General features: G+C 44.5%; 1 protein-coding gene across 4 annotated transcripts in view; it reads right to left on the minus strand.

Annotated features, from left to right (window-relative positions):
* tiam2a (TIAM Rac1 associated GEF 2a) overlaps window positions 1–23534 on the minus strand; it is a 66390-nt gene that overhangs the window by 6993 nt on the left and 35863 nt on the right. For all 4 annotated transcript variants that reach the window (XM_019887114.1, XM_019887110.1, XM_019887113.1 and 1 more), the window contains 13 exons: window positions 20973–21149; window positions 20386–20490; window positions 20219–20297; window positions 20051–20140; window positions 19747–19944; window positions 18236–18327; window positions 9141–9374; window positions 8239–8307; window positions 6950–7075; window positions 6435–6543; window positions 1377–1556; window positions 1106–1224; window positions 374–482 (listed from right to left, as the gene is read on the minus strand). In XM_019887114.1, the coding sequence (XP_019742673.1) occupies window positions 374–482; window positions 1106–1224; window positions 1377–1556; window positions 6435–6543; window positions 6950–7075; window positions 8239–8307; window positions 9141–9374; window positions 18236–18327; window positions 19747–19944; window positions 20051–20140; window positions 20219–20297; window positions 20386–20490; window positions 20973–21149 (1687 nt within the window). The remainder of the gene's footprint in view (window positions 1–373; window positions 483–1105; window positions 1225–1376; window positions 1557–6434; window positions 6544–6949; window positions 7076–8238; window positions 8308–9140; window positions 9375–18235; window positions 18328–19746; window positions 19945–20050; window positions 20141–20218; window positions 20298–20385; window positions 20491–20972; window positions 21150–23534) is intronic.

A 23534-nucleotide genomic window follows, 5' to 3' on the forward strand; every position in this document is an offset into this window, starting at 1 on the left:
GTCTATGATAAACTTGCTACAAGTACACCTCTGCATAATGTATACTTATTAACATGAATGAGAAAAAAAAGATATCGATCAACTTATAACGACTAGCTTTTTTACAAATTTTTTTTTAAGTCTGTAACCTTGGCATTCGTAGTGTAAATGTAGCCTCAGTCACTGGTCACATCATTAGGCACACCGCTGATCTTTTGCGATCCAATGAAAAAGAGCAGTATAACCACACAAAAAAAAAAAAAAAATACCACCAACAACAACAAAACTCATTAACTCTGTGACCGTGTCCATCAAAACTCAGCATCATTATCTTCAGATAGCCGACCAACTGTGAAAATTATATGGAAATCGACAGCGGAGGAGGCACACTTACCAAACACAGTCATTTCGGGGTCTTTCCTCATGCGGCCCAATGACGGGTGTGGATTGAGCCAGACTGCAGTGGAATGCAGAAGAAACTCCCCCATAGAGATTTCGGTGACCTGTGACACGCACGAACAATGGCGTTAGATTTACAGCTGGCTCACAGACACATTTTTAGAGCTGGGCAAATAACTCAAGCATGTTTATTTTTTTTTTTTTACACAGGCATCCGAGAGACCCAATGTGTGTATACAATCATTTGAAAAATCAGTTTTCTATCATATATGCCCATTATCCTTTTGATGCGCCCTAACCCGATAACATAATAAGCTGTCCACTGTAGTCACCGCTGTCCCTGAAAGGGTTAAACAACAGACGACAAGTAGTGAGTGACTATGTTTACGCACACGTTTTCCTACATCATGGACCAATATTATTGCACATTCACTTTGAATATTTTTACTGCAAAGCCTACCAACTAAATATTCTATCAATCTGTAAATGTATTCAGTACCCAAAAGGCAAAAGAACAGAAGACAGCATAAACAGCACCAAGTGGCAAAGCAGATTTGTGATGTGTGTGTGTGTGTGTGTGTGTGTGTGTGTGTGTGTGTGTGTGTGTGTGTGTGTGTGTGTGTGTGTGTTTTTGGGAATATGCAATTTGACGTTTCATTTTTATAAAGAGGACTAATCATTCCTATTGGGCAGCTTATAAGATTGGACTTGTAAAGTATGTGCGTACCTCTCTATCGTGGCTGGCCTGCTCGGTAACAAGTTGATCAAAGACTGTGCCGTAATCCTCGTAGATTTTCTGCATCTCATTGATGTGGCTGGCCACCTTCTCCATGGCCCTGAGCGCCTCTGCACGGGCACACCAACAAAACAAAGTCTTAGCAGTGATCAACTCTTTGAAAAAACACGGGCAGCACTGCACTGAATGGCAAGCGCCAAAAGAGCATCCCGTATTTATTTATATACCGTGTGTGAATACAGCTTTAAATCCGCACACCTACCTGTGAGGTGGTAATGCTCGTCGCTGTTGGCGTCAGTAAGGGAGACCAGCTCCCTGAGCAGCAGGGGGTACTTGAGAACTCTTTGCACTGGTTTAATCAGATAAGACTCCAGGGTGGAGGAGTGCTGCTTTGTGGGGTTCCTTGCATCCAAAAATTCCTTGAAGGCCCGATCTGTCTTGGCTTCAAAACAAATAGAGACCAAATTGCTAGTAATTTGGGGTAGAATCACTCACATTAAAACAAACAAAAAAAAAAAACAAAAAATTTCTGTGTGTTATATACTCATACAAATATATGCACATATATTGGGGGCGCAACGATACACAACATTCACAGTGTGGTCCGATTCAATACTTTACGGTTCAATCCTTTTTCTATACAAGTGAGTTTTTTTTTTTTGAAATTGGATTTTTTTTTCAAAGTTATAAACTTAGCTCAGAGTGCTAAAATGCTGATTCCAAATCACTCCAAATTTTACATCCATGCCCATTTTCAGACGGCAGCAGAAGCTCACTGATGATCAGAAACAAGGTAAAAAAGTGAAAAAGATGCCCAGAGAGAAAAGCCAATCCATAGAAATCCACTTTTAGAATAATATTTTTAACATTATGTGAAGAACATCGGGGAGGGAAAGTTATTATAGTATACTGTATTATGTAATGGGAAAAATTACTACTGCACACTTATTTGTGCTATTCAATTATATTAAGCTATATTACATTATATGCTTGTATTTGTTATTTTGTAAAAACGATTTCATATAGATGATATAGGGGAGATTGCCACAATTGTACATAGTGGATTGGCTGTGTTTGCCCTCAGCCTTGATGAATCGTTACGGCCCTGGGCTGAGCCAGCGATGATGTCACCAGCAGCCTGACAGGCAGCCAAAGTTTAATTAGTGGCTCGTGAGCTGAGGTAGAAGGCAGCTGGTGATGAATCGACGCGTCATATGTACATCATGGTAATAGTGGATCCTTCAATATGCTGCTAAGTGGGGCTGCATGCGTAGCGGGTCATCCCGCTCAATTCAGAATCGTACATTTTGTAACCACGAGCTAAAAGGGGGGAACTCTCGGAGGTTAGCCGTGAGACAACGGCGTGCGCACAACAACCCAGCGTCTGCATCTGGGGTGCTGTCAAACACAAAGTAGCCTACGTAACTATCCAGCAACTATTTTTTGCTCGTTTTGACCCTGTTTGGAGCTGGTTGCTTTCCACTTAAATGTGGTTGCAGCCAGACTTCTGTGAAAAGTGGACTACACACCAAAAGCACTTTTTTCTCGTGTTTGGCAACACAACATTAGCTTCGCAATTAGCACTGACTTCTTCTGTTCTCTCTTGCTCCGCTTGCGCTTCGCCCGCCTTTTGAAGTGTAGTTTATTTGCCGCCGCGGAGGCAAGGATTCGTTTCTCAGGTGGGGAACTGCACCTCACTAGTGCAGTGCTTCACTGTATTGTTGCATCATGCAGTCAGTCAGTCTGGTGACTCTAGTGCAGAGTCATAGTGCAATAACCCAACTCCAGCGGGAGGTAGTGTAGACTTCACCTTCATTTGCCATGGCTGCTACATTTGTTTTTGATGCTAGGCAACTAATCAAGTCTCTTAATTAATCCTGCTGTAAAAAAAAAAAAAAAAAAAAAAGTTTCGCCACAGCCATCAGAATAGAGAGGGCATATAAGTGATAATAGAGGACACATATTTTCCTTGAGCAACACGCTTGCATTGTAGGGGGGCATTAATGTATTCATTACAGCACTGCCAGCTGCAGACAGGCAGCTCAGTTGACATCTCCCGGACTAATTGGCAGGCAATTAACGAGTCGACAAATAAACAAGGAAGCGAGCCTGTGGTATAATGTCAGGAGGAGGGAGGTGACGAAGACGGCAGAGATAGCCATCCATTGCTTTGGATTGGCTTGACAGACTTCCTGGGTGTCCTTGGATCAACTGGATGTGATCAGGCAGTGGCGTGAGTCACTACTCCACTTTGCACTCACGTTGTATGCAGAGTTAGCAAGTGCTGCGCTGTGCAATTATGTGCGTGTTATTCTCAGATTGGATCATTTGGACCTAACATAACATAGAGACAAGCATTTAAGGCTGTGATAACAGAAATAGGCTACACGGACCCTGTGGCTCCTGTTCTGACTAAAGGTGGTGCCATAAACCTTCCACTCATGTTTTTGCGCACCAGTGATTATTTTCACAAATACATGTCATCATTCATACATAGCCTTTGTTGAGTATTTTTTGTGTTACTTTTCTAAGAACAATGACAACGTACATCATCTCAAGTAGCTTTTCCCTTGGAAATTGTGTATGATTGACAGAAGCTGTCACCCAAGGGGGGGGGGGGAGATTTTGGGACTTTTATTGATGTCATTGCAAACCTTCGAAAATGTAAACATGATGGGATAAGTACATGCTTAAAAGCTGTGCCATAGCATCATTGCTACGTTGCTGCTCTTTTGTTCTTGATTTCGTCAATAACAGGGTCGCGCCCCCGCACCCCCAACAACAAAAAATATATATACTGTATATAGTTAGTAACTAATTAATTGGTGATTTAGGCTTGGGGAAAAAAAGGTCATCAATCCCTAACGTGGTGCACCTTTTTTATTAAACACTGACGGATGGACAGTCCAATCCTTTCACTGGCTCCCTTGTACATTTTAGAGTTGTTTTTTTTTTTAAGTTGTTTTTGAATCTTGAAATGGCCTTGTCCGACCTTTTCCTGTCTGAGCTCTTCCACCCCTGATGGACCTGCCCGGTGCGGAGCAGACACTACTGGAGGACTAAGCGGAGGCTCTGAGGGGATCAAGCCTTTTCCATTGCCGGTCTCTCTCTTTGGAATGACCTCCCGCTATACATGAGGCAAGCCCCCCTCTCTCCGCAAATCTTTAAAACTGGTCTTAAAACACATTTTCATTCCTTGGCGTTTGACAGCTTGAGACTCTGTTTTCGGGTGTTGTGGTGTTATACTCTTTTTATGTTATTCATTTATTGTTTTAACTGTCTCCTTTCTGCTATTTTTTGCTCCATGTAGAGCACTTTGTAGGCAACTGCGTTTGTTTGAAAGTGCTCTGCAACATTTATTTTAAAATGTTCACGACCCTTTCAACATTGCTTTCAGTACATTAAGTATCGCTCCCATTACCGGCACTGTATAAACAGCACGTGATTGTCCTCTCCGTAATGCTGAGCTATCAGACACTTTGTCTGGGTGTTTAATCCGATTAGATGCCCCGCGGTTCACGTTGAGAAATGTGCCATGTAATTCTGATCGTGGGGCAAAATGACCCCTCGACCTCTTCTAACCTTGGTGGCAAAGAGGCAAACGCTCTTAAGAGTTCTTTACAGCGCTGCCAAATAGCGTTGGAAAGGCCAGCGTGATCACCAGTATAAATCATTTTGAAATGTCTACTCCCTCACATTCCGAGGAAAATGCAGAGATATCATCTCTCTTACGTTGTCCGGGGCATGCTGCGTATTCTTTGGTATTTAGAAGGTTAATTTGAAGTTTATCCAAATGTTAAGCCCTCATCTGTTTGCAACAGAGTGATTATCTTTTTAGTTGTGTAACCGTGGATCATGAAATGACAGTGGTAAGCAGAGTCTCCCTTCTTGCAACCGAAAGAGGCCCCCGCCCCTCCACCTGAGACTGTGGGGTGCTGTCAGGTGTGACTGACGCAACACAGTTTGCAACGATGCCGAGATAGAAGATGGAGAACCAGGATTTTTTGGGTTGCATTTTGTGATCCAAAAAGGTCATCAAAATATTAAGGAACACCTTCTGGGCATTTCTAGAAGCTTGAAACCACAATCGCGGCATTACACCATTGATATTGCTTAAAGTGATTCTTCTCTGATGTCATTTAAGCTCTACTGATTTAAAATGCACCTGCTAAGATTGTGCTTGTGTACCTAATGTTGTAGCCAGTGTGTGTGTGTGTGTGTGTGTGTGTGTGTGTGTGTGTGTGTGTGTAGTTTTCCAATAACCAATTAGGGCTGTCAAGATTAGTAGACTAGTCACGACTATGCCGGCGGCTAATTTAATAGTTGATGTCATCATTAGTCCTCTTCTCGCTGCCGTTTTGTTTTTCTTCCTTTACTGCTGGCCGTTTGCCTGTCTGTGACGCACTTGCGGAGCTAAGCCGCGTCATCGGTGATGTATATAGAAGCGCTGTAGCTAGTGTCATGGCTCACCTGTGTTCGCAACAGAGTCCAAAAGTTAAGAGCAAATTCCATCCCCCAAAAATAGTTAATGCTATGCAAACCTGCCGTCATGGCAACACGGTGGTGAAAGGAAAGCATGTTGGGGCTGTTGACTGATTCAATTTCTGACATAGGGAAATGTCCTGTCTCAAATCGAGCCTTAGCGCGCACAAATCATGGTGTGTGTTTGATGTAACACTATAACAATGTCATGTTTGGTTAAAGTAATATATTGTAGCATCTATTATGGAGGCATAAGTCAGTGAATTTGCGCTTATTAACAACCGAAGCACAGCTAGTGAATGGCGGTAGCGACGCCGGAACACGAACAGCACACGCACTCCCTCGCTCGCCGTCTCTCTCGCTCCCACACTCGCAAACAGGAGCACTCAAAGTAAAAGAACTTGACAGGTTGGCCACAACCTCTCAACGCCAACACGTAACAATAAAACACGCATAACCCGGTTCATTATGATATACGACGTTAGAGTGCCAAAAATACACTCCCCCTGCTAATTTTAAAATGCACTAAACATTTGCAGCAGCATGTTAACGCCACAGTATCGCCTTCAATTTAATCTGGACCATCATTTATAAACTTGTCAGGAATGCTGCTGCAAGCTCCAATCTTTAAGTGGAATGAATGTACCATCATCTTCATTTTCTTGTTTTTAATTTGCACATACTTGAAAGAATTCAAGCTGGAAGCTAATGATGGATATGTAAGCTGCTTGCTGATGCCATATGCTGCGATTCCTCAACTAATCACGACTACTGTTGTTGAGAAGTCGACGAGCAAAAATCATCGTTTTATGGCAGTCCTATTATCACTATGTAGTACCTCTCTCCAGGACCTTCTGGACCTTGATGTGGTTGGCGCAGAAGCCACTGTAGAGCTTGAAGTGGTCAGCGTAGTACAGGAAGGAACCCCCGAGAGAAAACAGAAGCTTCTGTGAACGGACAAATAGACGAGGTGAGGCACAACGCATGACAAGGAAAGTGTGAACATGGAAAAGTTGTGAGCAGAATGCTCCCAACCTCCCTCTCTTGGGAGACAGACGGAGCGTTCTGTCCTCCTGTCCTCTCCCTCTCACCTCACCTCTCGAGTATAGCGGGGCTTTCAGCACCTCACAATCTGACCAGTGAACCGCCGAACGCGATCAATAGACCCCCGTGCCATGTCGTGTCAAGCCTATAAATCAGCCGGCAAACCTCGTGCCTCGCCGTCTCCATTATTTATCAACCTCAAGCACTCAGCGTTGACACCTTCCTTCTTGCGGAGGTGGCTCAATAGAAGTCCAACTGAGTGATATCTCCCTGAAATCTTTTGCCATTTCGATGATAACAAAATCTAACCTTGAACTGGGAGGGCGTCTCAAGCGTGCTGAAATCAGGGGAGGAAGCGATCCTCTCTTCAAGCGTCTGCAGGAAGACCCTCTGGAAGTCTAGCATCTCTGGCAGACTGCCGAACAGACTCTCCATCTGGGAGGAAACACGGAAAGGCGAAAAATTGGGGGTGAAGTGAAGTGTGAGACAGACGAGAGGGACACATTGAGGGAAATGCAAGGTAGGGAGGAGGCCGAGAGGGCTTGTAATTCATAACAGTAAGTCAGACAGGCACCCTGGAGTGCAGTAAAACCTCCACTCTGATGCCGCCATCACTTACAAAGGCACTTAAGGAACAAGCAATGGCTCTGCTCTAAATGTAAGACACGCACTCATACACGCATACCTACACATTTTTTTTCTCTGACCCATACATCCAGGGTCAGGTCACCTTCATTAAAAGCCATTCAGGGGATAGCGCGACCTTGTCCATTTTGTGTCTGGGCGCTTCTCTGACAGTCTCATTATGGTCTTTTAATTTGCCTAGTCCTGAGTGGCCTATCGACCGGTGTTTCTTGGAAGAAACCTTCAGGATTTTAGGTCATAACTGACACAAGCCAGGAGATATGCGTAAGTAGCAAAAATATCGATGTCATAAGAATAGTCAGCATGTGAAACACTTTGGGAAGTAACAGACACAGATAGCACAAGTGCACAAGAAATGCGTTGAATGTTCACACTCGCCAGTTAATGTTAATTTTAGATAACGTGTGAACATTTAATGGCAGTCCAGCAGCTGAAAATCCTGAACAAATGAATGGAGCAATGTTATGGAGATAGATTGATAAACTCTGTCAGCTTAGGCAAACCTTGCTCCATTTATTTTGCACCAGTCTATTGTAGAGAGAGCAGTAAAACTGTATTCTATGCTCATTGCTACCAAGTCTTGAAATCCGTTATTTCACCACACATAACAATCGGACAAATAACTCAAACGTCCACGTGATCGACAGCTGACTGTAAATCCCATTTGTCCTTAGGGGATCAATTAAAGTTTTTTTTTTCTTTTTTCTTATGCTGCAGTATAGGAGGTTAGTTGAAAAAGGTGGCCTTCGCAGGCACGTCCCTTTGTGAAGGTCATCATCGTATGGGGGAATGCTAATTTGTCAGGTAGGCATCGACAGTGGTAATGAGAAAGATATGGCCTGTCTGGATTCCTCCTCATCATCACGGGGTAATAAACACCTCGATGCATTTCACGTTGTATTTGGCCTCAACTCAAGCTTCCCAATTCAAACAGACACTTTCTGTCCACCTACCTCATCCAGCGTGAGGAAAGTTTCATTTTGTAGGGGTTTAAGGTAGATCTCAAACAAGCAAGCCAGGTCCTGCACAGAAAAGCCAAAAAGAAGGTTAGCGGAAAGAATACATTTTCTCCTGGACGTGCCTGTCATTTAAAGGCTCCTTCATCCTCACATCAATTCTCATCTTTCCATTTCATGACCTCCAAGTCTCCAGCACCCCCTCACCTCAACCCTCCGTCTAACCATCTCTTGCAACCCCACACTCCCGCATGCCCCCACGCAGCCAACCTCGCAACGGATTTAAAGTGGTAGCTTGTCTCGTTATCAGCGGAGGTATTCTCGTTATGTAAAAATTTTATGAGCGCCCTCTTCGTAAAGCGACAGTACATGAGATTGTTGCACACAGCACCGACCTGAGCTAACAGGCTTGTGCCAACGCATGTTAAAAATGCAATCGACTCAGCTACAAAATCGGGATGAAGAGGAGCGATGCACGAGGGACGGTAGTTAATGAAAAACGAGAAGATGAAGAAGGCGGGGTGGGGGAAGGAATACTGTCAGCCATGATTACCATTGTGAGACAAGAAGATCCTGAATGTGGTTGTTCAATGGGTGTCAGGGAAGAAAAGGTCACACTGACAAATAAAAAAATGATTCGGTGGGAAGAAGATGACTAAGGCTCGACATGAGGATGTGTAGGAGGTGCTCTATGGAGAGGCACGCTTGTTATGTGCAACATCTTGCGTGCACAATATATCAAATTAGAGGCCTAAAAATTCCAAAACCTAAATCAGTTTCTTAATAAAAGCCATAATGTGTTTATTTCAGCTAATTGTTTCCCTTGTGGTTGTCTTTCTCACTTAATTAGCTGTTGATGGTTAAATCAGGGGGGAAAAAAAAACTGACTCAATTTTCACCTTGACGTAGGACTTCTCTGTGTCTACCAGCTCCTGGATGACCTTGCGTAACCGCTCAGTGCCACTCATGTGCTTGGGGCAGGGCCGGAGAATGGTGCCGTCTCCCTTCGAGCCTGGACCTAAATCGCCAGCCTGCTTCACTGGCGACTCCTTGGGGTCCTCCATGGGGCCGCCAGTTGCTGAAGCGTCTCCCTCCTGGAAGGACTGGTAGAGGTTGCACACGGTGTCCACGCTCTGTAGAGGGAACCAACAGGTTGAGTTCAATTTATGGATGACAACATACCTATCAGATGGATAAAATGGGAATTATATATTTGTACGGCGGTATGTGTGCACACAAATTCACTGACAAAACAACATTAGGTAGAGCTGTACAGTCTCATGAAATTCAATACAAGTGCTGTATCAAAAATTCAGTGAATAACTCATTCCCCGCATGGTAACGCCACAGTTATGAAATAAAGATGCCTACAATGTACATGCAAAGTAAATCCCCATGGGTCTACTAGAAGCATAACGGGGAGTTGCTTTTCTTATTAGATTTGCATCAAAGACATTACAGTGCAAAATTACATGATGAAAGACATGACTGGATATCGCCGCCGTGATGCCTTTAAAACCATCATGTTTAGTTATGCGGGACTGTGCCACATCAATTGATGAGAAATGTTTTATATATATATATATATATATATATATATATATATCTATATATATATATATATATATATATAATAACGACAATACTTATCTCTAGATTACATAGTGGGAGATGCTGCTTTGCCATCCTATCATGTGCATTTCAAGTCAGTTGTGAGTATAATACTTCATCAAAATCAACCTCTTAATATGGTTGAAGAACCGCTACTTCAGCAAAACGCTCGATCGTGAGCATCAAGCTTGACTGCAGCGATGCGCACATTAATTATGGTTGGATTTCAGGCCAAATACGGTGTCCGTGCTGATCGTTTGAAAAGTAGATTACATTCCAAGCGACATTCTATTCAAACGTGTCTTGACGTTGTCATGAAAAGCTTCCAGAAGGTGTGTTGTAAAATTATTGCAGAGGTCACCTAAGTGTTCTAATCTGCAGCACGGTGACACAGTGGGCGGGAGGACCACCGTGGTCAGCACTCTGCTTTTCCTGTGTGCGCCTGTGTGGGTGGGTAGATATTTCAAAATATTGCACATGTAAGCGTTCAATGTGGAATTCACAGCTGAAGGCGGTACAGTCATGCGCGCGGATCAATGTGTCCCATACTGCAGGCGTCACTTTTGAAGGGTGCGTGTGAACGCTTGTCCCAAGTCATTCAGCACTTGAAAAGGACATAGAGCAGTGTCAGCTTTTAATGCAACACCCCCTCCCTTCCACTTCCTTGCAATGAGTCCACACACACATTGTAGCGCGGGCCTCCCCAGGGCCGAAATGTGGCTGTGACCGTTTGAGAGACACTACAAGGAAAGACAAGGAGGTGCTACGTCTGGATGTGTTCTTTTATGGCCCACTTCATTTGGGCTCATTATTATGAGTGCAGATATGTATCAGTCTTCTGATAGGAACCCCCACTCCCAAAAAAAAAACAAAAACAAGTGTTGCATATGGACATGCTCGCTCACAATTTTGACATATAACCATACCAGGGGGATCTTTAAGGACTCTCTCAGAGCGAAAGCTTCAGACCTACAAATGTTGGGATTTGCTTGGATGACACATGCTGAATCAAAATGGCAAATTTCCTTTTCACAACATTCATTTGTGTTTTGTTTTACATTTGACTGGACCATAAAGGCTATTTTATATGGCTGAGAGACTCCCTGGATTCTAAAATAAAAATAGTTATGTGCACCGGGAGGCCTGTGTGGGTGGCTCTGGGTTAGCTTTACACCCAGTATCATGGCAGAGATCTTATATGACATCCGTATCCTGCCGCACGTGTGCCCAGAGATTCGTATCCATTAGCAGAAACATTTGACTACCAAGAACACAAATAACGCACGTCATAGGCGACCGCATGGCATCTCGGCAGACGTGCTCATGTGCTCCGATACGAAAGTGGATGAGAGCGTAATTTCTCTGCCTCGTGGAGAAGTCAGCACAGTTTTATTTTCAAAGTGGATGTATAAATCATTTATACTGCATTCACACACATCTCAACTGCTGGGAAACTTAACTTTACAATCCTCCCATTGAGGATCCATAGTGCTGTTTCATGTGCTCATTCCCCCTTTTGTCATGAACGCTTCAAAAAAAATAAAAAAAAAATATTGGTGCACACAGGCGGACGCACAGCATTTCCAATACAGCGTTGCAGCCGCCGCCCACAGCGCCACACACCAACACAATATTCAATCAGGCAGGAGGACGGGGGAGATTGCCTGAAGTGAAAAACAGGAGGTTGAAGGATATCCGAGCGGGATATTCATCAAGACGCCCAGTAGCCTTAAACGAGAAGAGCGCTTGTGGAGACGGAACACAGTCACAGCGACCATTTGTTTGAACCGCTGGGGAAATGGAGGCCCGCAATCAAGAACGCGTGTATGTCCGGTGGCACGCTGTCAAAGTGTTGACTTAATTCTCACAAACAAACAAACAAACAAATTCAAGTCGCACACATGAATTTGTTTGGTTGCCATGTGAGGTTGGAAGGAATGATTAATAAGCGTGACGAGAAGGTGCCCGACTTCTTCCAGGCCTCTCCCTTGGAGCATAATGGAAAGAGAGTGAGAGAGAAGAGAGAAAAAGTGAGGACCCCTGAATAACCACAACTGAAAAAAAAAATGTGATTGCCCCACAACATTTCTACCGGCGCAGCCTGACAGCTCGCCCAAATAACCCATTAAGTGCAGCGGACAGGAGCGGGAGAAAAGCCTGGCGGCACAGCAGTGAATTCCTTTCCAGGTTTTTCTCGCCGACAGCTGACCGCGCCGTCATGTTTCTGCCTCTTTTTGCTCCTAATTTCTAAAGTTCATTCCGAAAGCACAACATCAACCCAGTCGCGAGTCACAAATAGGAAGGGCGACTAACTAATCCTGGTTCGCATGTTTCCTTTTCAACTGGCACATACACTCACCAGCTGAAACAACACATGTTTATAAAGAACATAAACAATGAAATAAAATTGTTAATGTGAAAAAATGTCTCTTTTAAAAGCAGAAAGAAATTGAAGCTTGATTTTGTGTAGTTCCCCTTGGCTGCAAACGACAACCACAAGTATAAATGTAGTACTGACTTAATATTTAACAATCCTGACAGTTATTGTCATTGTAAGGTCACATTTGTCTCTCTTGATTTTGCAAATGTGCCGAATGTAGCGGCCTCGGAGTGCAACGCATCATGACGACTTAAGACGAGTCAAATGGTTAACAATGTGGTGGTGGCGGTTACTGCTCTGCACAAATTTGCCTTCCTCTTTGCTCACCATGAAAAGCAACCTGTAGAGGAGCCTCCATGCCGCTGTGGCCTGCCGCTGCGTTCTTCTGGCCAGGGAACATCCTTTCCGACGCAGCCTGCCTCCCCTGGATGTCGGCATGGTGCCTCCACATAAAGCGTGTGTGGCCCAAAAGTCACCCGCGCCAAACGGTGAAATATCAATTTCTTTTCCCTTTCCACTTTTCAGGTTGATTTTGCTCCCCCACTCACGGTTAGGCCAGGTCAAACAGAAATCTCCGCTTGAGTCCTTTGGGGCGAAAACTTGCAAGTTATCCGACACGTTCCTGTGCCGGTAACAGTCAGTGATGCACTGGCTGTGAGACTGTCATGCATATCAATGCTTGGGTTGCGTGGCGTCTTCCAGCAACTCACGCATCCATCCCTCTGCCTCTCCGCTTCTCAGGTGTACCGAATACTCACTCCTCTTCCTCTCAGATTCTTCCTCTCATTTCGATGTGACCTTTCTGTATCATTTCCAGAGAGGTGAAAAACTAAGCGGTGTGTGGCATCAGTACTCCGCTTCAAAAGCAGCAGTACAATGTAGACTGTTCTGGCTTGTGCCGCCAAACACAGAGGAATGGCTGACTCAAAAATGGGAGGCTGCAAGCGCGCCGAGGAAACAGGGCGGGAATGCAAACAATCGCCATTGCACCAAAAAAGTCCTTTTATCCGTTTAAAAATAATGGAATGCTGTTGATCTTTGGAAAACAGTCCTTAATACAGTGAAGTGCCTATTCTACATGATCAACAAGTTATTTGAAGTATTGTGCAAAGCTGAGGAGTTTCTTCCTCTGTCCCTGACTCTGAAGTCAATTAGGGTTGCATATCTATTCAATAAGAACAACAACAACGGTCTCGGAATCGCTCCTTTCGTTCATCCAAAGTTGTTTTGGCTCTGTACGGAAAAGTCCAGTTATTTTTTTTTTACATCAAAATCATTGACTCCATCAACCCCAGACATAAGTAGGATGTTAATAAATTCCGTATGGTAATTCTGTTTTGTCGCAAAGCTGTGAGTTAAAAAAAAAAAAAAACATGGTTTGTGTTTGCCGTGTGCTTGAGTCAAATGGGCTGTGACAAAGTTGTCTAACAAAGCAAGAAAAGACTGAAATAATAGCAAGACCAAGGAAAGTATGCCACATGCAAATACACAAGATTTGCCCTCTTCATCAAACACGATACAAAAACGCTGCAGTCTTATCGGTTTGAAGTCACTTCGATGTCCTGAGGGTTTGTGTTCAACAAAACCGAACAAAACTAACTCAAAGCTGTCAAAGCCGTCTCGAGTGCCACGGACACTTCAATGAAGGCGTGATATACACAGCACCATTTGTTTTGCAGATGAAACACTTCCATCATCTAATGAGCAGTTGAGTTGGCCACATCTTAGCCCAAGTAAACAAGCAAACATTGGGGGGGAGATTAAAATGGAGGCCAAACAACAGACGGTTGAGCTTCGTGATTGCTTTACTAGTCAAATGAGCAAGAGAAGTGCGGCCTCGTGGCCAGCTGTTGGGCCGTGATTCATCTGTCAAATAGTGGACAACGGTGGTGCAATAGTGGTGAATTTTCATAGCAGACCTGCGCTCATAAATCAAATAAGAGATGAGCGAGAAGAGATGAGAACGAGGACTGGTGCCGTTCCGCGACAACCTCCGCCCATTTACCCTTCTATTATTCAGTCTATACAAATATTATTCCACAAAGTCTCAAGGGGCCTTTGGGAGAAAGAGCGTGTTTTCATAATGATGCCAGCTTCAGATTAAAGCACCCATTCCCCTGAGTCCCCAAGGCACTTCACATCCACTGCAACACACAAAAGATGCTACATCGGTAAAATCGTGCTGGTCCCATACTGGAGCACTATTCTTTCATTGCTGAATAAATGCTTATGGGCAGATGCTTGTGGACAACAATGACCAAAGCATGAAGAATAACGACAAGCAGGAAGTTGAGGTACAGTGGAAGGTGTGTCTAATGGGTACTAAGAATGCAAAAAAAAAAAAAAAAATCATTTGTGCAGAATGTCACAGACTGCTCAAAAGACAATCCCACCAAGTCCGACAGCCCATAGTTACCAGTCGCTGGTTCCTTTTTACGTCACTCTGGCAGGACAAGCAGTTTTCCACATTAAGTGCCAAGCAATCCAGTTTGACTTTCAGGAAGCGTCCAAGGCTGAGCAGCACAGAAGCCAGGAAGAGATCCTTCTCCTCAGCTTCACAGCTGGGAGGCCAGAACCAGCACATGGCCAGCAGGGAGCACAGGGCCTCAGCCGGAGACTGGTCCTGCATGAAGAGCTCAACCAAAGTGGTGAGGTACAGACTCGGGCCGGGATCCTCAGTGTTCGCCGCTGGAGTCAAAACGGCTACACGGACAGCCATGGTGGCGTTGGACACCTCTGGTGTGGTCATTCCAAACAGGTCTACGTCATGGTTCTTGTTTCCTGTGGCTCGCTCCGTTTCTTGTGTTTTTGTTTTCAGTCTTCAATGCAGCGTGGACGGACGGGAGCAGACAGGCATTAACTGCACCGCCAACAGTAAACCCAGATTATTAGCCCGCTCACAGCCAGATGGCTGGCGGCTGATGGGGCTTAGTCATAATACACACCTCCCCGAGTTGCAGCTCCACCAAAAACAGACCCACATAAAGCATTTCAAGCAGATTCTCCAAAGTTAAGAGAGGGGGCGACTGTAGCTGCGAGCAAGAGGAGATCATGTTTTTTTTTGGGGGGGGAGAATTAGACTGCCTCATATCTGAAGGCCCTCGACTAAGATACTTTTTTAAAACTTAAAAGACTGACGAGGAAAACTGAAACAGAATATTTCCACTTTTTCTTTGCCACATATTCAAGAGTTTAGAAGCACGTCTTCGAGAGCAATTCCTCAAAAAGACAAGACTAAGACAAAATTACGGAAAGGCTATCCAACCTGACCAAGAGGCAAAGCCCGGCAACATCATTACCTCCACTGAACAGCTATAATGACAAAGAGCCCAGTCGTACGCTTCCTCATCAGTCCATTTTAAATGCTCTTACAGAAACGCCTGTCTGGACAAAGAGGCTTAATACGTCTGACTGCTGTTTCATCTTTTGTTTAATACAAGACATGACAGGCGACTATGTTCGGTGTCAAACAACAGAATTCAATGGAGCCCCTTACAATTTAATAGCCCCTAACATCGAGGACGCACAGTGACAGTCCACCAGAAGACCATGACCTCCTCGCATCCAATACGCAACAGGATTGTTATGTTTTATTGGATTGTGCAATCCATCCGTTATCTATAATGCTTATGTGTGAGGTCATGGCGATCTGGAGCCTTTTGCAGATGATTTTAGGTGAGTGGGGTGGGGAGAGATATGCACATGCACACAGCAGTCAATTGCTCGGCAATGGATTTTACGACTCTTGGGGAAAATATGAATACTTTCATGATTGATGTATTGTTCCTTCATGAAACAACACACAGTATAAAACGCTTAGCAATTTGTATTGTTTCAGAATTTTCTATCAGTGTATCCACTTCCAGACACTAGGTGGCGTGTGGCAATGCACCATCCTTTCCCTCTGTCTGTTAGAATCTTGAGTATGCCTGTGTTCAGTCATGTGATGTGCGCTGTCGACTTGTCAGCTAACAAACTAGCGAGCGGCAGCCTCTTTTCACTTCCTTAACCAGTGAAGTCCAAGTGGCGACGCGATTCTGAATTTGCCGAGCCACGTTCAGGTGGCTGCATTATCACTTTTTAAAACAACATACAGTGCATGTCCGTTACAAGTTGCGATGCCTTATGGCAGTTGTTCAATTGAGTCCTCCAATTAACTGGTCATATCGGTACCATAAGAACATTTGCAATAAAATGATTAAAGGGGTCTTCTAGTGCTGAAGATTTCACTGCATTAACTCACAGGCACAGGAATTACAATCAGTCCCAATAGTGAACAACACTTTTAACTCTGCCTAGTAAGCACTTCACCTCAAACGTACACAGAGATTTCTGTTGTGTAATTAGAGTAAATTGAAATGCAGTCGACCAATTAATCAAAAGGCAGCCAGACTAGCAAGGCGGCCGATTACAAGTTGTGGCGAGAGGCTTGAAATTGGTCCTTCCCTTTCCATCCATCTTTATTGACATTCACAATGACATGCAGACGCATCTCTTAGCTCACACGTGGTAGATTTCTAAAACATTTTCCTTCTGCCTGGGAAAATAGATTTCTCACTTTGCAGCACTTAATTCCCATTTGCAATGTCACCGTGTTTTTTGGGGTGGGATGGGGGTAAAATCTTCATAGCAACATCGTGTGTGATAGAGGCAACCATCTTTTTACTGCGCATTGAGTGACAAAAGAATTCACATTCGGAGACCAGGCACGCACGCACACTTCCTTCACTCATTCCTCCAAGACAAATGCTGAGCCTGAGCAGCAGTGGTGCAGTGCAGAGGGACTGACTCATGTCGCCACTCGGAAGAAATCAAATGATAACAGGAGAGCAAAGTGAAGCAGATGAGGCTGTCCTCTACCTTTGCTATATGACCGCAGGTCAGCTTTTGTCACGTCGTGGCAGCCCCTACAATTACAAGTGGCTTCCAGCCATTGGGCCGGAATGTACAGAACAATCTGGGGAAATGAGCAAAAACCCCACAGACCATTCTCTTGATGCCGACAACTGGTCAGTAGTGTCATTCCCAGCGTGGCGGGACAGAACGTGAAATGGCATCGCATGAATTCAACGCGCACTGATGCAAAGACAATGAGTGAATATGCATGAATCAACACATACGTTGGCTTGGATGCTTCCAGTCATGTCTACATCACTAACAGATGGCTTTTCATGACGAGCATACACACTCATTACCACTCCCAATAAACATCAGCATACTCATTCCTCCCGATTACATGGCAGCATTGAGGCATAGCTCCCACAAGGCCCGGCCTCACACGCATTTTAATGACTTCATTAAAGTTAGTTTAGATATAGAAAAAAAAAAAACCCGAACCAGATATTTAAGAACCACCAAGACTGAAATAGAAGCGCAATCTGCCGTAATAATTCACCTGGGACATCCATTTGGCATGTTTATAGAGGAAGTATTTTAAACGAGCTTGAGAAGAGATGCAATCGGGATTGTCTTGCGTTCCAAAGAGGCGGCGAACACTAACGCTGTAAAGATGATGCCTGCCACTGCAGCTGATAAGATGATGTTTGAGTGAATGTCAGGGTAACGGGGTGGGTAGCTAACAACTGTTTATTTGGCCCTAAGCGGCACTTCTCACTGTGTGCACACGCGGCAAGTAGCTGAGTGTGTGCGCCGTTAGCTGCGGGGTTACGTTGGTTAAGGGGCTACTAAATGCATGGCAGGGATCCTCCCGGCGAGAGAAAGACAGACAGGCGTATGGGTGTTATTTCTTCCCTCGCTGATCATCCCGCATGACAGTAATAAGCTGTGTTTATAGCAGTGGCTACGATGGCGCGTTCTAATTATGGTAATCTGAGGGAATCGGTGCCAGTCTGGTTTCAGACGACCACACAGTCACCATTGTGACAGCGCACGTGCATGTGCACGCACACACCGCCGCATAGGTTCTGGAATAATAGGGAAACATAATGTACGGGACATGGTTGTCTGCATGACAATGGAAACCTTCTCTTTAGCTCCACCCACCTTGTTGAGCTGAACAGGCCGGTGTGCGCAGTGGGAGTGACTCTCCGGCGCGGCACACATGGACTCGCTCGCCTCGGCTGCAGTGCACAAGTCTGAAGGGAGACAGAGAGAGGCGGGTTAAGTTGTAGCTATTGTGTGTTCCTCACGAGTGACCACTAAACACAAACAATACCGTCTGAAAGCCGTCAGAGGCGTCTACCGGGTCTATAAACAACAAAGGCTTTCCGTCCCTCCCAAAAATAAGACAAAACAATCGGAAAGCCGCAATTGTGAGCTCTGCAGTTTATCTTGTGGCTGGAAAAAAACAAGTGACACATTGGCTGTGTTTTCTTGAATGCCTTTGTCATGTAAAATTGAACGAACAGTCACCAGATATTTTTAGATGATTTCTGATATGGCCTCCAGCTCATTAAATTCAAGGTTCTCGCTCCAAACTGTGTAGCAGTTGGCACAAGAACAGATTTTTAGCCTTGACTGTAGACTGGGAGGTAAGCCAATCTGACAGCAGGAAACAAAAGAAAACTTCTGGACTACCTACGCAGCTAAATGTGTCCTTTCCACAACGGCAATCGTTGTCAACTAAATTGCAGAGTGGTACGGAAGACATTCACTCTGAATTTGATGAGTCTGTCTTAAACATGAGTGAAGACAGAAGACAGACAGCTTTCTCAAAGCAATTTGTGTTTGACAACTACTAATTCCTCTCCATCAGCGCTAATTTCCCCGCCTCCTGATCAGACAGCCAGGGATCATCTGCCCTCTAGAGACCGAGAAGAAAACTGCACACATTTTTGATCTCATCGTTTACTGTAATGAGGCTTTCAAGTCATTAATCCCTCTCTCTCTCTGAGTTTAATTAAAGATACGCCAAGGAAAGGCTATGCTAATGAATTACTACCATCAAGATAACATAAAATGTTCAGACTGTTTTGGGAAATAAAAGCAATAAAGAAGCATGACAATGTGTGTGCGTGCTGAGGGAAACTGTGCTCTACACTGTGTGGATCATTTCATTTTTAATCACCTCTTATTAACGTGTCATTGTGCTTATTTTTGAAAGTGCATTTCTCTTACAAACAAAAATCACAGGTTCTGCTCTGCTTTTGTGAACATTCTGCATAACAACACCTTCTAATTTCAGAGATAAATTCGTCACAGGGAGTAATGGTGAATCAAATACATATTAGTAGCAGCCGCTCATAGAAAACGGCCACATTTGTCACCAAGACGAGGCGAGAAAATTGGGGGTAGAAGCATTTTGTGTGTGTGTGTGTGTGTGTGTGTGTGTGTGTGTGTGTGCGCGCGCACGTCTGTTCAGTGACAAAATATCCTCTCTTATTTACCAATACTTCTGATGAGAAGTGCAACCCTGAGTACCATTTACAACTATAAAACACACAGCCAATAGAAAAGAAGGCTTCACACGGCACACCTTTACAAGCGCAATGCGATTCAACCCAACAGCGATATAAAGTGTAGTGGAGATGACATTTATTATTTATTTAAGGCACCTGAGGAGGACTTGGCTTTGAGCTTGAATGCCGGAGGAGGGACTGGGTGGTCAAAGGCACCGTTTTGAGGCGGTGGTCCATCCCGCCTCAGGCACAGGTTTAGGGTTTGCTCAGCAAACAACGTCTGGATCAGCGTCAGGTCCAGACCTGATACATAGCGGCCATTCAGCATCAGAACCTCGTCGCCTGGACGTAAACCTGGAATACAAACACAAAACTCGTTGGGAGAGAAAGACCAGAGGCATGGAACACGGATGATGTTCTTCATGAAGTTTTGGGGCTTATCTGTCATTGCTGTTGGTACCTTCGGTGAATCCTTGTCCATCAGGGAGCACTTCACTGACAAAGATCCGACTGTTCTTCTGACTATCTATCTGCCCCGTTACGGCAAATCCTGGATGGAGGAAGAGGAAAACCAATGACGGGATGAAGATAAAAGGTCACGTGCAAAGGGTTTCCAACAGCGACTTACCAAAATCTCCATTGCCGCTTATCCTGCTCATTTGCAGTGTAAACATACTAACTGGGACCACCTCCAATTGGCCGTTAACCTGCAAGGTCACAGAGCAGACAAATCAAATCGGCTATGCAAACAAGTGCATAATGAAGAGCGCGCTGCGTCTTGCTTGCTCTGCTCACCAATTCGCAGACGAGCTCGCCAGGCGCCACGGATCGAAGCTCAGTGTCCTGTCCCGCCTGCCTGTGCAGACGCAGTCGGTGCAGCTCTGGGTCCAGCTGTTTCGCCTGTTTACACAAGAGAGTCTAATGCTCAGCAGCTTGTGTGCGCCGACTTATCGGACATGTTTCATGCACCGACGCTTGGTTCGACAGCTGCGGTATGGTAGAGGCGTGAATTATTCACAGAATTTACACTTGGGCGATGAAAGCTTTGCGGCAAACGACATAGCGTCGCTCAAGTGACTACAGCCTATCTGTCAGTCTTATGGGACGGTGTGAAATTAACACCGGATGAATAGGTGTGTTGCTTTAAGGCCCCGAGGGAGTGTCAACCAACAGCATATGTTGTTTCAACGTTCACAATGACCATTGCGGCATTAACACACAAGCGCATGAAGACATTTTGGGGGGAATTGGGTTTTCTCTGATTTCAAAACGATATGTAAGCCATTTAAAAAAAAAAAAAAAAAAAAAAAAAGATCATGAGCAGAGACAATTTTATGGGCATCGGGCGCATTGTTCTTTTGTTGCGCTTATAAATCACTAACCTTGCAGGCTTCGAGGAGGAGGTCAGCGGCTCTCTGCTCACTTCTAATGGGAATTTGGGCTGTCAGGCCACCTGGCATGTAGACACAGGTCAGCACGCCTGTGGTGCAACTGATGCTATCCCAGACACCAACCTCAGGGGGCGACATAGAGTGGATACTGGGAAGCCCATCTATCCTCTGCAGAACGACAGCGAGGTGATCAAGAAGCAAAGGGAAAGGGCGGAGTCAGATTTCAAGAGTGTCATACAGAAAAGGAAACCAAGGTGAGAGGAAGCAATAGGCTTTGATTAACCGCACATACATCTAGTTTTAATTTGTATATTATAAAATGTAGCTCTGTGACTCAAAATGGTTTGCTATGGTGCAAGTATACTGTATGATTCCCATTGCATTTTGGTCTGACACTGTGAAAATTAGTCATTTAGTGTAAGTCATTGTAATGATCACATGCAGAAAGGGTCAAGCGGAAAGTTTGGGAGTCACTTTGACAGGCAATTATTTAATTCCTAAAAATAAAATACAACACCACAAGAAAATTATTGGAAATAATATGGATGAATGAATGTGTGTTAAAAAAAAACAGTCAATTACAACTTGAAAGGTTTTTTTTTTTTGTTTGTTTTTTTTCTGGCAACATTAGGAGTGACGTTTGAGATGCATATTAAGGGAGGAGGTTTGTGCCAACATCTTTGGGCAGCTGGGGGTTATGCAGCAGACTTTATGTCTCTGGAGGGAAACGCACCCCTGTGGTATTGTGGGCCTGCGGGAGACACCGAATTATAGCTTAGGACCACAATTGTTAAGGTGCTGGACCTTGAGGAAACCGTCACATTTAATGAACCAAACCTCAGTGAATGAAGTACTTTAGTGATTCAGCACTTCTGCAGAGGATGACATGACTGTGGTTTAAACTAGAGAGGAATAAATGCCTTCAGCGAATCGAATGATCTGGGCACATTCCACCGTTTGAAACACACCAATAAATACCCTAAATGTAGAGTGATGTGAGATCGAGGGTGATAGGGGCTTTTGAATCTGATGTTTCTGGTGCTTCTTTTTTTTTTTTTTTTTGCGTTTCAGAAGCAACTTGCTCATCACCCTGAAAGACCTACGCCCCACAAATGTCTACCTCAGATAAACGCAGGCACAAAACATTACTTTATTTTCCATGCCTGCTCTGGATTAGCCCTCAAAAATAAAAAGCCAACGGCCTTCTTCCCAAAATGTTTCCCTACCATGAAGAGATGGATGAACACAAAGGTGCTGCTTTAACACCCAACGTTACCTATCCATTTAGGGATGTGAGGTCAATGCCTACTCACTGAGGATGAAGTAACAAGCAACATGGCAACCGGTTACATAACCAGCCCATTTGTGTCCCGGCATAATGGCGTGACTGGAAAATTGGATTTTGTTGCCTCCGCTGACCTTAGCAGCAGCTGATTTAACACTGCACACCCATTCATGGTCACAGAGGGTTAGAACAAGCAGGCGGTTGCCCGGTCAACCTTCCACCACCAAGTGCCAACAAGGGCTGTGGAGACGGCACGTGCCTTGCCATCGGTGTGGTCGGTCTCTGTGGGCACTATTTATGTTTGCATTCGCTCAGAAATACACTCAAACCGATAGTTCAGTCTTTCCTCTCTAAAGCGGAAACTACTCCCAAACCAGCCGCCAAACGCCTCTAGAGTTTCTAAAAAAAAAAAAAAAAAAAAAAAGGATGTGAGGACATTTGGTGACAGCTGCATAAATACTACACCCATTCTGCAGAATGCACCCTTTCCCCTTTCTGCTCCACTTAGCAACCGAGAAACACAAATACATCAGTTTGGACTAAAATAGAGAGAATAGCCTTCAAGAAGACATTGAAGACAATTTCAGCCAATTAATTCTATTAAAGTAGCATTACTGCGAGTTTCCTTTAAGCTCCACCCAAGGCGTTTGACACTCTGGGACAAGGATGACAGCCGCTGAGAGCTGGCCCCAGTGCTTCTGTTAGGCAGACATGTGGAGAACTAATCATCAAAGGCAACTGAATAGAGATTTCAACCTTCAGAATAAACAGATGTTTTCGTTTAATTCAACTACTTAGTACTACTATATATTGTAAAAAAGATGGACATTAGATACACACGTCATTGTCAGTCAGATGCCGGCTGCAAGACTCTAACGGGGTCCTTCTGCGCGCCTTCCCAAGACATCTCGCTATCAAAGCAGGAATGATTTGTGGCTTTGGGAATCGGATTATGTTTAATGGTTAATCGGAGGGAAAACATGGACACATTTTCATTAAAAAATTATTTCATATAAAATACAGACAGTCTCGCAGCCCGATCACATCTGGCACCAACAACGGACAGGAAATGTTGGGCATTATCAGAAGTGACATGGGGGGGCTGCCGGGCCAATGTGGCAGTGATGTGTCATCGACATCAACAAGCATCTGGAGGCCACCGACGGACCCCGATACAATCTGGTACAGACACCGGACACCGCAAAACGGAGGCTGTAAAGCAAGGAAGCAGTTGGGCCCAGTGCCCCGGGCAGACGTGAAGAACTGAT

The sequence above is a fragment of the Hippocampus comes genome, unplaced genomic scaffold, assembly GCF_001891065.2.
Source record: "Hippocampus comes isolate QL1 unplaced genomic scaffold, H_comes_QL1_v1.1 scaffold176, whole genome shotgun sequence".
Classification (NCBI taxonomy): domain Eukaryota; kingdom Metazoa; phylum Chordata; class Actinopteri; order Syngnathiformes; family Syngnathidae; genus Hippocampus; species Hippocampus comes.